This window comes from Acomys minous (assembly GCF_964271855.1).
Source record: "Acomys minous genome assembly, chromosome: 13".
In the NCBI taxonomy this organism is placed as follows: domain Eukaryota; kingdom Metazoa; phylum Chordata; class Mammalia; order Rodentia; family Muridae; genus Acomys; species Acomys minous.
The window spans coordinates 110,872,494-110,886,706 of NC_140495.1; the positions used below are offsets into that span (position 1 = coordinate 110,872,494).

At 62.7% G+C, this 14,213-nt stretch overlaps 1 protein-coding gene across 1 annotated transcript in view; it reads left to right on the forward strand.

Moving 5' to 3' along the window:
• Positions 1-13,809, forward strand: part of LOC311580794 (complement C4) — a 20,886-nt gene extending 7,077 nt beyond the window's left edge. Inside the window, exons 13-41 of the mRNA XM_084752509.1 lie at positions 1,319-1,504; positions 1,990-2,148; positions 2,676-2,802; positions 2,930-3,004; positions 3,201-3,395; positions 3,484-3,595; positions 3,686-3,756; positions 3,991-4,130; positions 4,241-4,450; positions 4,880-4,931; positions 5,028-5,117; positions 5,226-5,435; positions 5,545-5,620; positions 5,987-6,143; positions 6,236-6,352; positions 6,434-6,605; positions 6,692-6,924; positions 7,010-7,177; positions 7,570-7,629; positions 8,497-8,590; positions 8,667-8,856; positions 8,948-9,038; positions 9,155-9,229; positions 11,599-11,701; positions 11,856-11,945; positions 12,017-12,115; positions 12,810-12,893; positions 13,303-13,435; positions 13,573-13,809. Of these exons, the coding sequence (XP_084608635.1) occupies positions 1,319-1,504; positions 1,990-2,148; positions 2,676-2,802; positions 2,930-3,004; positions 3,201-3,395; positions 3,484-3,595; positions 3,686-3,756; positions 3,991-4,130; positions 4,241-4,450; positions 4,880-4,931; positions 5,028-5,117; positions 5,226-5,435; positions 5,545-5,620; positions 5,987-6,143; positions 6,236-6,352; positions 6,434-6,605; positions 6,692-6,924; positions 7,010-7,177; positions 7,570-7,629; positions 8,497-8,590; positions 8,667-8,856; positions 8,948-9,038; positions 9,155-9,229; positions 11,599-11,701; positions 11,856-11,945; positions 12,017-12,115; positions 12,810-12,893; positions 13,303-13,435; positions 13,573-13,714 (3,711 nt within the window). The 3' untranslated portion in view covers positions 13,715-13,809. The remainder of the gene's footprint in view (positions 1-1,318; positions 1,505-1,989; positions 2,149-2,675; positions 2,803-2,929; positions 3,005-3,200; positions 3,396-3,483; positions 3,596-3,685; positions 3,757-3,990; positions 4,131-4,240; positions 4,451-4,879; positions 4,932-5,027; positions 5,118-5,225; positions 5,436-5,544; positions 5,621-5,986; positions 6,144-6,235; positions 6,353-6,433; positions 6,606-6,691; positions 6,925-7,009; positions 7,178-7,569; positions 7,630-8,496; positions 8,591-8,666; positions 8,857-8,947; positions 9,039-9,154; positions 9,230-11,598; positions 11,702-11,855; positions 11,946-12,016; positions 12,116-12,809; positions 12,894-13,302; positions 13,436-13,572) is intronic.
• The last annotated feature ends 404 nt before the right edge of the window (positions 13,810-14,213 follow it).

Genomic DNA, 14,213 nt, shown 5'->3' on the forward strand with positions numbered 1-14,213 from the left:
GGCTCAGGACTGGGGCAGGGTGTGCACGGGCTCAGGACTGGGGCAGGGTGTGCACGGGCTCAGGACTGGGGGCAGGGTGTGCACGGGCTCAGGACTGGGGGCAGGGTGTGCACAGGCTCAGGACTGGAGCAGGGTGTGCACGGGCTCAGGACTAGGGGCAGGGTGTGCACAGGCTCAGGACTGGAGCAGGGTGTGCACGGGCTCAGGACTAGGGGCAGGGTGTGCACAGGCTCAGGACTGGAGCAGGGTGTGCACGGGCTCAGGACTAGGGGCAGGGTGTGCACGGGCTCAGGACTGGGGGCAGGGTGTGCACGGGCTCAGGACTGGGGCAGGGAGTGCAGGGGCTCAGGACTGGGGGCAGGGTGTGCACGGGCTCAGGACTGGGGCAGGGTGTGCACGGGCTCAGGACTGGGGCAGGGTGTGCACGGGCTCAGGACTGGGGGCAGGGTGTGCACGGGCTCAGGGCTGGGGGCAGGGTGTGCACGGGCTCAGGACTGGGGGCAGGGTGTGCACGGGCTCAGGACTGGGGGCAGGGTGTGCACGGGCTCAGGACTGGGGGCAGGGTGTGCACGGGCTCAGGACTGGGGCAGGGTGTGCACGGGCTCAGGACTGGGGCAGGGTGTGTACGGGCTCAGGACTGGGGGCAGGGTGTGCACGGGCTCAGGACTGGGGCAGGGAGTGCACGGGCTCAGGACTGGGGCAGGGTGTGCACGGGCTCAGGACTGGGGGCAGGGTGTGCACGGGCTCAGGACTGGGGGCAGGGTGTGCCCGGGCTCAGGACTGGGGGCAGGGTGTGCACGGGCTCAGGACTGGGGGCAGGGTGTGCACGGGCTCAGGACTGGGGGCAGGGTGTGCCCGGGCTCAGGACTGGGGCAGGGTGTGCACGGGCTCAGGACTGGGGCAGGGTGTGCACGGGCTCAGGACTGGGGGCAGGGTGTGCACGGGCTCAGGACTGGGGCAGGGTGTGCACGGGCTCAGGACTGGGGGCAGGGTGTGCACGGGCTCAGGACTGGGGGCAGGGTGTGCACGGGCTCAGGACTGGGGGCAGGGTGTGCACGGGCTCAGGACTGGGGGCAGGGTGTGCACGGGCTCAGGACTGGGGCAGGGTGTGCACGGGCTCAGGACTGGGGGCAGGGTGTGCACGGGCTCAGGACTGGGGCAGGGTGTGCACGGGCTCAGGACTGGGGCAGGGTGTGCACGAGCTCAGGACTGGGGCAGGGTGTGCACGGGCTCAGGACTGGGGCAGGGTGTGCACGGGCTCAGGACTGGGGCAGGGTGTGCACGGGCTTGAACCACTCACTGCTCCTCCTTGGCCCAGATCCTCTCCCGGGGCCAGATCATGGCTGTGAGCCGGGAGCCCGTGAGTACTGTGACCTCCATCTCTGTGTTTGTGGACCATCGCCTGGCACCTTCCTTCTATGTTGTGGCCTATTTCTATCATCAAGGACTCCCGGTGGCCAACTCCCTGCTCATCAACGTGCAGCCCGGGGACTGTGAGGGCAAGGTGACTGAGGGGTGTTTGTGTGTGCATGTGTGTGCATGCATGTGAGTGTGCGTGTCTGTCCAGGGGCTCGGAGAAAGACAAGATGATTGGTTCAGCCACTGAGTGTGCATGGGGCTGAAGGCGAAAGCTCACTTCACTTTTTCTTTTTCTCATTTGTGTGTGTGTGTGTGTGTGTGTGTGTGTGTGTGTGTGTGTATTCTGAATATCCCATGGGTGCACACTCTCACATGCACATGCTTGTGGTGAGCTGGGGATCCAGTTGGAAGGCTCTTCTGCTTAGTCATCCAGGCAGTTTAGTCATGCCTAGGGCCCCCCAAGAGGCCTTGTCCCCTAAACGCCTTCTCTGGGAATCCCCTAGCTCTGCCTTTCAAGGCTGGAGTCAGTTACAGGCACTGGTCTCTGGGTGCTGGGCCTTGTGCGTGGGCGGCGCATGGGGCCACAGCCCACTCTCCCCGCTAACCGCCCTGTCCTCCCCGTTCTGCCAGCTGGAACTGAAGGTGGACGGGGCCAGGGAGTACCGTAACGGGGACAGCATGAAGCTCCAAGTTCTGACGGACTCCCAAGCCCTGGTGGCCCTGGGGGCTGTGGACACAGCTCTGTATGCCGTGGGTGGCCGGTCCCACAAACCCCTCGACATGAGCAAGGTTTGTCATGGCCTCTCCACGCCTTCCTCTCCTCCGAGCCCATGTTCTGGGCCTTAGTTCTCTCGTCTCAGTCCCCAGGGCCCCTCCCAGTCTTCCCTGTGTCCTGCATCCTGTGTCCTGCATCCTGTGTCCTGCATCCTGGGTCCTGCATCCTGTGTCCTGCATCCTGGGTCCTGCATCCTGGGTCCTGCATCCTGGGTCCTGGGTCCTGGGTCCTGGCCACTTCCTCTCTTTCCCTTGGTCTCGCTCCCCACTCTCATCTTTAAAAAAAAAAATTTATTTATTTATTATGTATATAAGCACTCTATCTGCATGCCTAAGAGGGCATCAGATCCCAGTATAGATGGTTGTGAGCCACCATGTGGTTGCTGGGAATTGAACTCAGGACCTTTGGAAGAGCAGCCAGTGCTCTTAACCTCTGAGCCATCTCACCAGCCCCTCATCTCTCATTTTTGAGCCTTGCCCTGTTACCCACAGTGGAGTGGCAGATCCTGCCCCTCGGCCACTCGTGCCTTGCCTGCCCCCAGGTCTTTGAAGTGATGAACAGCTACAACCTCGGCTGTGGTCCTGGAGGTGGGGACAGTGCCCTTCAGGTGTTCGAGGCTGCCGGTCTGGCCTTTTCTGACGGTGACCAGCTAACCAAAACCAGAGCGGGTAAGAATGGAGCGAGTGGGCAGAGACAAGGAAGGGGCCGAGAAAGCTGGGCTGAGGGGCACGCCTAACCCTAAACCCTAACCCTGAGCCAGCTCCGTGTGGTGTGACTGCCCTCTTGCTCTCCCAGCCCTGAGCTGTCCCAAAGAGAAGAAAAGCCGGCAAAGGAGAAGCGTGAACTTCCATAAAGCCATGAGTGAGAAGTGTGCGTTGAGGGAGCCCACGCTGGTGCCCAGACCGGGGTGGGCTGACAGTGGAGGCGGGGTGGTGCAGACCATCGGCCTGCCGACTGATGTCCAAGCACGTGCTGGTGGTTCTAGGGGTTGGTGGGGGGGGGTGAGGGGGGCGGGCAGGGATGTGTTTCAGCCCCTCACACCTGCCTCGCCTCTCCTGGCGTGCAGTGGGTCAGTATGCTTCTCCGGAAAGCAAGCGCTGCTGCCAAGATGGGCTGACGAAGTTGCCTATGACACGCACCTGCGAGCAGCGGGCGGCCCGGGTGCCGCAGCCCACCTGCCGGGAGCCCTTCCTGGCCTGTTGCAAGTTTGCCGAGGCCCTTCGCAAGAACCTCACCAGGAGCCAGGGGGGCCCTGCCCGAGGTGAGCAGCCAGCTGAAGCTGGGGGCCTGATGATGGTGCCTGACGGGACAAAGCGCTTCCTCCTCACCCCTGTCCCCGCCGTCCCCAGCCCAGGAGGTGCTGCAGGAGGAAGAGCTGATGAACGAGGATGACATTCTCGTGCGCAGCTTCTTCCCGGAGAACTGGCTCTGGAAAGTGGAGGCCGTGGACCGCTCCAAAATGTGAGGGCCTGGGGTGCCTGGTCTTGCCCCTGGGCTGGATCTGGACACACCCTTGTGGGTGACAGGGTTTCTCTGCATTTCCTGCCCCAGGCTGACGCTGTGGCTCCCTGACTCCCTGACCACGTGGGAGATTCACGGTGTGAGCCTGTCTAAAAGCAAAGGTGAGTGAGGTGGCCCTGTCCGGACCTCAGGCCGCCCTCTTCCCTCCGCCCCAACCCTGCACGGCTCCCTGCATTGGGGCGGAGCCGGTGGACCTGGGAAAACCTTCGCTGCCTCTAGCCAGACAGAGCGTTAAGGCTGAGGGTGAAATGAAGTGGTTCCCAGGCCCTTCCTCGCTGTGGCCCGAGGTCTTGATGTCTCTCCATCCCTGTCCCTGCCCATGTCCCTATCCACAGGCCTGTGTGTGGCCACGCCCACCCGTGTCCGAGTCTTCCGAGAATTCCACCTGCACCTGCGACTACCCGTCTCTGTCCGCCGCTTTGAGCAGCTGGAGTTGCGGCCTGTTCTTTACAACTATCTGAATGCTAACCTGACTGTGAGACGCCATGGGGGCCTGGGCCCGAGGAGTGGAGGGGTGCGCGGGGAGGGGCGCCTCCAGGGAGGGGTCGGGCATGACCCTGATCCTCCCTGATTTCCTGTCCCCAGGTGAGTGTCCATGTGTCCCCAGTGGAGGGGCTGTGCCTGGCGGGTGGTGGACTGCTGGCCCAGCAGGTGTTGGTGCCTGCAGGCTCTGCCCGGCCTGTCGCCTTCTCTGTGGTACCCACGGCTGCTGCCTCCGTGCCCCTGAAGGTGGTGGCTCGAGGGTCTTCTGATCTCTACATGGGAGATGCTGTGTCTAAGATTCTACAAATTGAAGTGAGTGGTTCCCCTAAGTCTACCCCCCAACCAACTGTCCTTTAGCTGACCAGGCCAGGGCTCACGCTCAAACCTTGCCACTCAGCTCTGTCTGTCTCTGAAATTACTTATTTACTTATTTTGAGACAGAGGCTGGATATGTAGCCCAGGCTTGCCTCAAACTCATTCTGTAGCCCAGGCTGGCCTTGAACTTTCAGCAGTCTTCCCATCTTTGCCTTCCAGATAACTGGGGTTACAGGCATGCACGGTCACAGCCAGGTGTCTTTTTCTGTGGTCCTGGGAGCTCAGCCCAGGGCCTGTGCATGCTGGGCAAGTGAGCAGCTGTGTCCCTGTTCGCATCCGTGAGGTTGACACCCTAGTCTCAGGTGCCCACCGGGGAGGGCGGGTGGAGTCCTGGCTGATCCCTCACTGTCCTTTTCATTGAGACAGAAGGAAGGGGCCATCCACAGAGAAGAGATAGTGTACGAACTCAACCCCCTGGGTGAGTGCCTCCTGCCCTGGACACCAGTACCGTGGGAGGAAGGGGAGAAGGGTTGCAGGCCACAGGGCCGACCTCCAGCGCCTCTTGTCTCCCCAGATAACCGACGCCGGAGTTTGGAAATCCCCGGCAACTCTGATCCAAACATCATCCCTGACGGGGATTTCAGCAGCTTTGTCAGGGTCACAGGTGGGCACCCAGCCCAGATGTTTCCCGCAAGCACCGCCTGCAGCCTGTGGAGCCCTGCTCTGCCCGGGCCCCTGACTCCGTCCCGTCTCCAACTTCCCCCTCCTCCAGCCTCTGAAGCCTTGGAGACCCTGGGATCTGAAGGCGCCTTGTCCCCAGGAGGCGTGGCCTCCCTCCTGAGGCTTCCTCAGGGCTGCGCCGAGCAAACCATGATCTATTTGGCCCCTACCCTCACTGCTTCCCGCTATCTGGACAAGACAGAGCAGTGGAGCAAACTGCGCCCCGAGACCAAGGACCACGCTATGGATCTGATCCAGAAAGGTTCTGGGTTCAGGGAAAGCAGGGGGCAGAGCAGGGACGGGCAAGACCAGCAGCCAGGGGCCGAGGGATGGGAGCTGGCCTCACTACCTCACCATCTCTTCTTTCCCAGGCCACATGCGGATCCAGCAGTTTCGGAAGAAAGATGGCTCCTTTGGTGCTTGGCTACACCGCGACAGCAGCACCTGGTGAGGCTCAGGGCAGCAGGAGAGTTACACACCACAAGCCAGGACAACAGAGGGTCTAGCCTTGTGTCCAGCCACGCTTCCTCCCCTCTAGGCTCACGCCTTTTGAGGGTCTAGCCTCGTCTTCAGCCACCCTTCCTCCCCTCTAGGCTCACGCCTTTTGAGGGTCTAGCCTCGTCTCCAGCCACCCTTCCTCCCCTCTAGGCTTATGGCTTTTGAGGGTCTAGCCTCATCTTTAGCCACCCTTCCTCCCCTCTAGGCTCACGCCTTTTGAGGGTCTAGCCTCGTCTCCAGCCACTCTTCCACCCCTCTAGGCTTATGGCTTTTGAGGGTCTAGCCTCATCTCCAGCCACCCTTCCTCCCCTCTAGGCTCACAGCCTTTGTGCTAAAGATCCTGAGTTTGGCTCAGGAGCAGGTGAGCGACGCCCCGGAGAAGCTGCAGGAGACGGCCAGTTGGCTGCTGACTCAGCAGCTGGGTGACGGCTCCTTCCACGACCCATGTCCGGTCATCCACAGGGGCATGCAGGTGTGAACGTGCTAGAGGCCTGGGGAAGACGGCCACAGGACGGCTGGGCCCCCCACCGCTCCAGCCTGACAGCCTTGGTCTCTCCTCACTAGGGGGGCCTGGTAGGGGCCGACGAGACGGTGGCGCTCACCGCCTTCGTGGTCATCGCCCTTCACCATGGGCTGGCCGTCTTCCAGGACGAGGGCGCCGAGGAGCTGAAGCTCAGGGTGGTAAGGACGCCGGCGGCATCTGTCCTGCCCCCCCCCCCCTCGGAGCTGGGGCTAGCGGCTCAGGCCTCTGCTCTCCCCTAGGAAGCCTCCATCTCGAAAGCAAACGCGTTCTTGGGGCAGAAGGCAAGTGCCGGGCTTCTGGGCGCCCACGCAGCCGCCATCACAGCCTACGCCCTGACGCTGACCAAGGCCTCCGAGGACCTGCAGAATGTGGCGCACAACAGCCTGATGGCCATGGCTGAGGAAACAGGCGGTGAGGGCGAGGGCACCCCGGCCGAGCCTGGAAGCGGGGGCGGCCAGAGAGGCCTGTGGCTCACGCAACACCCACATCCCTTCCAGAAAACATCTTCTGGGGCTTGGCCATCGGCTCCCAGGACAACGTCGTGTCACCCACTGCAGCACCCCGTGGTCCATCCGACCCTGTGCCCCAGGCCCCAGCCCTGTGGATCGAAACCACGGCCTACGGTCTGTTACACCTGCTGCTGAGGGAGGGGAAGGGAGAAATGGCCGACAAGGCTGCGTCCTGGCTCACCCACCAGGGCAGCTTCGCGGGCGGATTCCGCAGTACTCAGGTAGGGGCAGCCGCGGGGCGCTGGGGGGGAGGGTGGTGTTTCTGAGACCCCTGTGCGTGCCCGACTCCTGGCCTCCCCTCCCTAGGACACAGTGGTCACCCTGGACGCCCTGGCTGCGTACTGGATCGCTTCCCACACCACCGAGGAGAAGGCGCTCAACGTGACGCTCAGCTCCACCGGCCGCAATGGGTTCAAGACCTACTCCCTGCAGCTCAACAACCACCAAGTCAAGGGCCTGGAGGAGGAGCTGAAGGTGACTGTCTCCCTCCCTCCTTGCTGCAGCACGGAGTGGGGGGGGGGGGGCAGGTCAGCCTCTCCTGAGGCTGTCGAGAAAGCCTGACCGTCATCTGTCACAGCGCATGTGCAGAGCCCACGCCAGGGGCCTGACTGGTGCTTCTTGGCCTTCCTAATGCTGCTGCCCTGTAATGCGGTCCCCGCATTGCCCTTGCTACTTCCTAGCTGTAATTTCCCTCATTGTGAATCACGTTATAAATAGCTGACATGCAGGACGTGGGACGTGTAACTCCTGAAGGGGTCGCGACCCACAGGTTGAGAACCGCTGGTCTAGGTGTCTCGGGGGAGGCTGGTGGGGGGAGGGCGGACCGCTGTGACCCCTCTGACCCGCGCTCTTCTCCCTCCTGAAAGTTCTCTCTGGGCAGCAAGATCAATGTGAACGTGGGAGGAAACAGCAAAGGCACCTTGAAGGTGAGGCCAGTGGCTCACGGTGGGGGTGGAGTAACTGGGTCCCCAACTAGAGAGCTTGTGGGCAGAGCGTACGTGCGTGCGTGCGTGTGTGGGAAGCCACATCCTGATTCTCGGGCCAAGCCTGTCCCTCTTCCCAAGTACCTCAGAGGCAGGTCCCCACGCACCCTTTCTTCCTGTGCGCCTGTCTGACCCAGGGAGCCCTTTCCACCCATGAGGCTCGCTGCCTCTCCAGACTCACCTCAGTCGCCTCTCTCCTCTGGCCCGGTAGACTCCTGCTCTACTGCCATGCTAGCTACTCCTCTGCCGTGGTACTGACAGCCTGGGGACACGTCACAGGCTCTCAGTGTCATGGCCTGTAATCCCAGCGCTTGGGAGGGGGCGGCAGGAGGTCCTCTTTGCTATATAAAGAGCTTGAGGCCAGCTTGGACTATGTGAGACAAGCCAGGAGCCCTGCAGAGCTGTCAGGTGTGGCTTCTCTGTCCCTTCTGCCAGGCTGAGCTCTCAGGGAACACACACACTTATACACACACACCTAGACACACTCAGACACTCTCACACACACACCTAGACACACTCACTCTCACACACACACACACTCACACTCAGACACTCTCACACACACACACCTAGACACGCTCAGACACTCTCACACACACACACTCACACTCAGACACTCTCACACACACACACTCACACTCAGACACTCTCACACCCACCCACCTTACCCAGTGCTACTGATGTGCTGGGCCTGACGCTGGGGGTGGGGGCCGGAGAAGTTGGGGGCCTTAGGTCCTCCAGCCCGGGAGACCCCCCTCAAGCCTGTGCCGTGTATGCCCTGTAATCGTGCCCCATCTCTGACCGAGCCAGATCCTGCGCACCTACAACGTCCTGAACCTGAAGAACACAACTTGCCAGGACCTTCAGCTGGAAGTGACGGTCACGGGCTATGTGGAATATACACGTAAGCACCGGGGCCGGGGACCTCAGCCCCGCAGGGCCCACGTGGGCCGGCCCCTCCTCACCCCTGCCGTGCACAGGGGAGGCCAATGAGGACTACGAAGATTACTATGGAGAGTATGACTTGCTGGCCGCAGATGACCCCGGTGCCCACCCGCAGCCGGTGACACCCCTGCACCTGTTTGAGGGTCGCAGGAACCGCCGCAGGAGGGAGGTCCCCAAGGTGGCAGAGGAGCAGGAGTCCAGAGTGCAGTACACCGTGTGCATCTGGTGGGTGCTGCGAGCTCTTGGGGAGGTGGGGAGGGGCTGGTGGGGCTCCACGGTGCGGCACAGGTGGAATCCGTACCCCTCCCCCGTGTAGGCGCAAAGGCGACGTGGGCCTGTCTGGCATGGCCATCGCAGACATCACCCTCCTGAGTGGGTTCCATGCCCTGAGGGCTGACCTGGAGAAGGTACAGCCCCCCTCTATCCCTAGGAGCCCCGCCCCGTCCTCACAGCACCCCAGTGTTAAACCCAGTCACAGGCAATGACCAGGGCCCCTGAGCTGTGACCGTCCCCTTCCCGGCAGCTGACCTCCCTCTCTGACCGCTACGTGAGCCACTTTGAGACCGATGGGCCCCATGTCCTACTGTACTTTGACTCGGTGAGTGGTGCAAGGGTCACAGGAGGGACTGCAAGGCTCTGGGTCCTTGAACCTGTGTGGTAAGGGTCAGGTGAAGAGGTAGCAGGTGCTGGGGGCGAGGCATGAGGAGGTGGCTGGTGGGAAGAGGGCCTCAGAGGACGCACGTGTCCTGCCGCACCTCAATTTAAGGACGGGGCTGTGAGTTCAGCTTGGCAATCGTTAGCCTCCTAGAGCTTACGGGGAGCCAGGGAGAGGTGGGGGCCACCATGGACGCTGGTGGGGGGCCAGGGAGAGGTGGGGGCCACCATGGACACTGGTGGGGGGCCAGGGAGAGGTGGGGACCACCATAGATGCTGGTGGGGAGCCAGGGAGAGGTGGGGACCACCATAGATGCTGGTGGGGAGTCAGGGAGAGGTAGGGACCACCATGGACGCTGGTGGGGAGTCAGGGAGAGGTAGGGACCACCATGGACGCTGGTGGGGAGTCAGGGAGAGGTGGGGACCACCATGGACGCTGGTGGGGAGTCAGGGAGAGGTGGGGACCATCATGGACGCTGGTGGGGAGCCAGGGAGAGGTGGGGACCACCATGGACGCTGGTGAGAATCCAGGGAGAGGTAGGGACCACCATGGACGCTGGTGGGGAGTCAGGAAGAGGTGGGGACCATCATGGACGCTGGTGGGGAGTCAGGGAGAGGTGGGGACCATCATGGACGCTGGTGGGGAGTCAGGGAGAGGTGGGGACCATCATGGACGCTGGTGGGGAGCCAGGGAGAGGTGGGGACCACCATGGACGCTGGTGGGGAGTCAGGGAGAGGTGGGGGCCACCATGGACACTGGTGGGGAGTCAGGGAGAGGTGGGGACCACCATGGACGCTGGTGGGGAGTCAGGGAGAGGTGGGGGCCACCATGGACACTGGTGGGGAGTCAGGGAGAGGTGGGGACCACCATGGACACTGGTGAGAATCCAGGGAGAGGTGGGGGCCACCATGGACGCTGGTGGGGAGTCAGGGAGAGGTGGGGACCACCATGGACGCTGGTGGGGAGTCAGGGAGAGGTGGGGGCCACCATGGACACTGGTGGGGAGTCAGGGAGAGGTGGGGACCACCATGGACACTGGTGAGAATCCAGGGAGAGGTGGGGACCACCATGGACGCTGGTGGGGAGTCAGGGAGAGGTGGGGACCACCATGGACACTGGTGGGGAGCCAGGGAGAGGTGGGGACCACCATGGACGCTGGTGGGGATCCAGGGAGAGGTGGGGGCCACCATGGACACTGGTGGGGATCCAGGGAGAGGTGGGGGCCACCATGGACGCTGGTGGGGAGTCAGGGAGAGGTGGGGACCACCATGGACACTGGTGGGGAGCCAGGGAGAGGTAGGGACCACCATGGACACTGGTGGGGATCCAGGGAGAGGTGGGGACCACCATAGATGCTGGTGGGGATCCAGCTAGAGGTGGGGACCACCATGGACGCTGGTGGGGAGTCAGGGAGAGGTGGGGACCACCATGGACACTGGTGAGAATCCAGGGAGAGGTGGGGACCACCATAGATGCTGGTGGGGAGTCAGGGAGAGGTGGGGACCACCATAGATGCTGGTGGGGAGTCAGGGAGAGGTGGGGACCACCATAGATGTTGGTGGGGAGTCAGGGAGAGGTGGGGACCACCATGGACGCTGGTGGGGGGCCAGGGAGAGGTAGGGGCCACCATGGACGCTGGTGGGGATCCAGGGAGAGGTGGGGACCACCATAGATGCTGGTGGGGAGCCAGGGAGAGGTGGGGACCACCATGGATGCTGGTGGGGAGTCAGGGAGAGGTGGGGACCACCATGGACGCTGGTGGGGAGTCAGGGAGAGGTGGGGACCACCATGGACACTGGTGGGGATCCAGGGAGAGGTGGGGACCACCATGGACGCTGGTGGGGAGCCAGGGAGAGGTGGGGACCACCATAGATGCTGGTGGGGAGCCAGGGAGAGGTGGGGACCACCATGGACGCTGGTGGGGAGCCAGGGAGAGGTGGGGACCACCATGGACACTGGTGGGGGGCCAGGGAGAGGTAGTGACCACCATGGAGGCTGATAGGAGAGAAAGAGCCTGCTCAGGCCTGTGCTCCTGGGAAAGGAGAGATGTCCAGGTGGCTCAAACACTAACCCACCGCATGGAGGGCCTCGCAGGGAACGCATGCCTGCAGTGAGCCAGGGAGAGCCTCGGCAGTGAGGCAGTGACAACTGGGACGAGGTCACCACAGCAGCAGTGAGGTCATTAGAGACCTTGGGGACCAGTTTTAGGCTGGTGGCAGGACGCTGGAGAGAAGGTCATGGTGACCAAGCACAAACAAGGCAGGCGAAGGCAGCCAGCGGCCTGGCCCTGAGCAGCCTTCCTCCCGGTGCAGGTCCCGACCACCCGGGAGTGCGTGGGCTTCGGAGCCTTGCAGGAGGTGGCTGTGGGGCTGGTGCAGCCGGCCAGCGCCGTCCTGTATGACTACTACAGCCCCGGTGAGCACTTGGGCTGCTCCAGCAAGCAAGACGATGGGGAGGGGCTGACCCCCTCATTAGGGATGCCACGGGGCAGGGCAGGGCAGTCCTGGGCTCTGAGGTGCTGAGGCAGAGAGGAGAGGCACGGCCCTCACTCTTTGCTGCTTGTGTCCAGATCACAAGTGCTCTGTGTTTTATGCCGCACCGACCAAGAGCAAGCTCCTGTCCACCCTGTGCTCAGCAGACGTCTGCCAGTGTGCTGAGGGTGAGCTGAGGCCTGGAGGGGGTGCTGCTGGGGGAAAGGCTGCAGAGGCCTCATCTGACCCTTGACCTCAGGGAAGTGCCCTCGACAGCGAAGGGCTCTGGAGCGAGGTGTGCAGGACAAGGACGGCTACAGGATGAAGTTTGCCTGCTATTACCCCCGCGTGGAGTATGGTCAGTCCCCTCCGCTGTTACCCCCGTGTGGGGTATGGTCAGTCCCCTCCGCTGTTACCCCGCGTGGAGTATGGTCAGTCCCCTCCGCTGTTACCCCGTGTGGAGTATGGTCAGTCCCCTCCCCTATTACCCCGCGTGGAGTATGGTCAGTCCCCTCCGCTGTTACCCCGCGTGGAGTATGGTCAGTCCCCTCCGCTGTTACCCCGCGTGGAGTATGGTCAGTCCCCTCCGCTGTTACCCCGCGTGGAGTATGGTCAGTCCCCTCCGCTGTTACCCCGCGTGGAGTATGGTCAGTCCCCTCCCCTATTACCCCGTGTGGAGTATGGTCAGTCCCCTCCGCTGTTACCCCGCGTGGAGTATGGTCAGTCCCCTCCGCTGTTACCCCGTGTGGAGTATGGTCAGTCCCCTCCGCTGTTACCCCGCGTGGAGTGTGGTCAGTCCCCTCCGCTGTTACCCCGCGTGGAGTATGGTCAGTCCCCTCCGCTGTTACCCCGCGTGGGGTATGGTCAGTCCCCTCCGCTGTTACCCCGCGTGGGGTATGGTCAGTCCCCTCCGCTGTTACCCCGCGTGGAGTATGGTCAGTCCCCTCTGCCTCCACTCTTCTTGGTACCAGCCCCTTGGGCTCCTCCCCCAGGCCCACCTGTGGCCTCTTGGCCTTGCCCTGACTTCCTTCCCTTTTCCTGTCCCCTCCAAGGCTTCCAGGTTAAGGTTCTCCGAGAAGATGGCAGAGCTGCCTTCCGCCTCTTTGAGACCAAGATCACCCAAGTCCTGCATTTCAGTAGGAAGAAAGGCTGGGGAGTGGTGGAGGCAGGGGAGTGGTGGAGGCTGGGGAGTGGTGGAGGCTGGGGAGTGGTGGAGGCAGAGGGCTGGGGTGGAGGCAGGGGAGTGGTGGAGGCAGGGAGTGGTGGAGGCAGAGGGCTGGGGTGGAGGCTGGGGAGTGGTGGAGGCTGGGGAGTGGTGGAGGCAGAGGGCTGGGGTGGGGCATCTTAGAATTGGGGAAATCAAAGCTTGGGTGTGCACCCCCCGCCCCCCTGCCACCATCCCATCTCCCCAGCCCCTGGTCTCGGGAGCCTGGGCTTGCTCATTAGCAATGACCACCACCTTCTGTCAGGAGCAGGGTGGGTAATGCCAGGGGCTACACGGAGTCCCTTCCTTCCCTTCTCTGATGTCTTGTCTCTGTCCCCCAGCCAAGGATGCCAAGGCCTCGGTAGGTCAGACCCGCAACTTCCTGGTCCGGGCCTCTTGTCGCCTTCGCTTGGAGCCCAACAAGGAGTACTTGATCATGGGCCTGGACGGTGTCACCAGTGACCTCAAGGGAGAGTAAGTCACTGAGCCTTCCATCCCTTGTCCTCATATCTGTGGCCTTCCTGTGGGGACAGATCCGAGGCACCTAGCTCTGCCCCTCCAAAGCCAAGTGCCTCATGTCCCTGTGCTGACCCCGGCCGTGTCACCTGCAGCCCCCAGTACTTACTGGACTCAAATAGCTGGATTGAGGAGATGCCTTCCGAGCGCCTGTGCCAGAGCACCCGCCAGCGGGCAGCCTGCGCCCAGCTCAGAGATTTCCTCCAGGAGTACAGCACCCAGGGATGCCAGGTGTGAGGGCGCTGGACACTGGACGTCTGGACTCAGCCCCAGGGCCAGGGCCCCTGGATGAGGACTCCGCTTGACAGAGCAAATAAAAGCTTTTGGCAGCACAGTGTCCCTGTGTGTCCGTCTGTAGGCGGAGCAGCCTGCCACCCACCCAGGCTTTGCAAGCCTGAGCCTTGGGTTGTGAAGCTCTGTCTGGACCCTCCCTGACGCCTGCCTAGGACTCAGTCCATCTTGGAGCCCAGTAACCAGTGCCCCAAGTGCCCTGTCCTTGGCGTCACGGTCACTGCACTCCTAAGGACACCGCTCGTCTCTAGTCCACTGTCTACCTCTGTCTAGTTGGAGCCATGGGGTCTGTTGACTGTGTCGTTCCTGAACACCCATGGGGAAACACATCTCCCAGGAGCCAGCCCTCCCCGCCCTGGAGGCTTCGAACTTTCCCAGGCCTACTTTATCTGGGGTTCTTTAATGCCCACACCTCCCTTCCAGCCCACCTGCCCTAGAGAGGAGA